The sequence below is a fragment of the Eimeria tenella genome, genomic scaffold, assembly GCF_000499545.2.
Source record: "Eimeria tenella Houghton genomic scaffold, Eth_scaff1878, whole genome shotgun sequence".
Taxonomy (NCBI): Eukaryota; Apicomplexa; class Conoidasida; order Eucoccidiorida; family Eimeriidae; genus Eimeria; species Eimeria tenella.
In genome coordinates, this window is record NW_013541717.1 from 1,601 (window position 1) to 3,130 (window position 1,530).

General features: G+C 65.0%; 1 protein-coding gene across 1 annotated transcript in view; it reads right to left on the reverse strand.

Moving 5' to 3' along the window:
* ETH_00042025 (uncharacterized protein) overlaps nucleotides 1-1,230 on the reverse strand; it is a gene marked incomplete at both ends in the record, with an annotated part of 1,340 nt that extends 110 nt beyond the window's left edge. Inside the window, 2 exons of the mRNA XM_013373995.1 lie at nucleotides 1-286; nucleotides 754-1,230. Coding sequence (XP_013229449.1) covers nucleotides 1-286; nucleotides 754-1,230 — 763 coding nt within the window. The remainder of the gene's footprint in view (nucleotides 287-753) is intronic.
* Nucleotides 1,231-1,530: the final 300 nt, after the last annotated feature.

Genomic DNA, 1,530 nt, shown 5'->3' on the forward strand with positions numbered 1-1,530 from the left:
CCTTTCCCCGCGGGTCGCCCCCCGCCCACGAGGCTGCGCCCCACTGCGACGCTGCTGCTGCTGCTGCTGCAGCAAACTGCTGCTGCTGCTGCCCCGGCTGCAGCGGCGGGTCCGTCGCTGACTCCGGCAGCATTGCTGCAGCAGCAACTCCCGGAGGCAGCAGCAAAGCCCGCAGCAAACCTGCGCCTTCCAAAGGCACTCCGTCCAGCTCGGCCATGCATGCGTTTGCTGCTGCAGCAGAAGCAAACACCACTTCTGCTGCTGCGCGGTCCCTCATGATGTGCACCTGCAGCAGCAGCAGCAGCAGCAGCAGCAGTGAAACAACCACGGCAGCCAGTCACGAACGGAGATCAACCGCAGCTGCAGCAGCAACAGCACCTGCTGCTGCTGCTGCAGCAATGCTGTTTCCTTTACTGTCTGCAAACTGCTGGGGGGCCCCCACTCAAGACCCTGGGGGCCCCCTGCTAGGGCCTCCCTGGGGGCCCCCCCTGGTGTCACAATGAGGGCCCCCTGCTAGATTCACCCCAGTACCCTGGGGGCCCCTGGGGGCCCCCCTTAGTGTCACTTTGAGGCCCCCCTGCTGGTGTCACCCCAGTACCCTGGGGGCCCCTGGGGGCCCCAAGGGGCCTCTGAAGGCTCCTAGGGGCCTCTAAGGATCCCTGAGGGCCCTTGGGGGCCCCTCGGGGCCCCTGGGGGCCCCTGGGGGCCCCCTGGGGGCCCCCTGTTTGTATTGAATGGGAGTTGTTGTCTTACATTCTCGATGGGTCCATAAGGAGAGACACAATTGGCAATGTCCCCTTCTTGCAAAGCAAAGGGCCTCGTGGGTCTGTCAACAAACAGCAGCAGCCTCGAGGGGGCCCCCAGGGGGCCCCCTGCAGCAGGAGCTGGGGGTTCCTGCTGCGCAGCAAAGGCCAAGGGGGGCCCCCCGGGGGCCCCCGAGGGGGCCCCCAAAGAAGGGGGGGGGCTTCTGCTGGAGACTGTTGAAGCTAAGTATTGCTGCGCTGCTGCAGCAGCACTGGAGACCCCGCTGCGCATTGCGCCTAAGTCTTGCTGCTGCTGCTGCTGCTGCTGCTGCTGCGGGTCATGCTGCAGCGGGTCATTCGGAGCAGGCCCTGAGTTTCTAGCAGCAAAAAGAAGCTGAAGCTGCTGCAGCTCCTCTGACGGTTGCTGCGGCTGCGGCTGCTGCTGCTGCTGCCCCATAGAAGGGTCGGGAGCAGCAGCAAGATACATCTCCGCTCTGCAGCTGCTGCTGCTGATGCAGCAGCTGCTGTGTCTGTGTCTGCTGCAGCAGCAGCTGTTTCTACACTGTGTAGGTACACTAAGCGTTTGGCTGGCTCTGAAGCGCCCCCAAGCTGCTGCTGGCGAGGCTTAGTGCAGCAGCAGCAGCTGCTGCTGCTGCTGCTACGAGTCCACCTACTGCAGCAGGGGCTGCTGCTGCTGCGCGCAGCAAGACAGAAGCCCCCAGCCTTTGAGACGGCGGGGCCCTACGGGTGTGCGCTGTTGCTGCAGCAGCTGCAGCAGCGGCAGCAG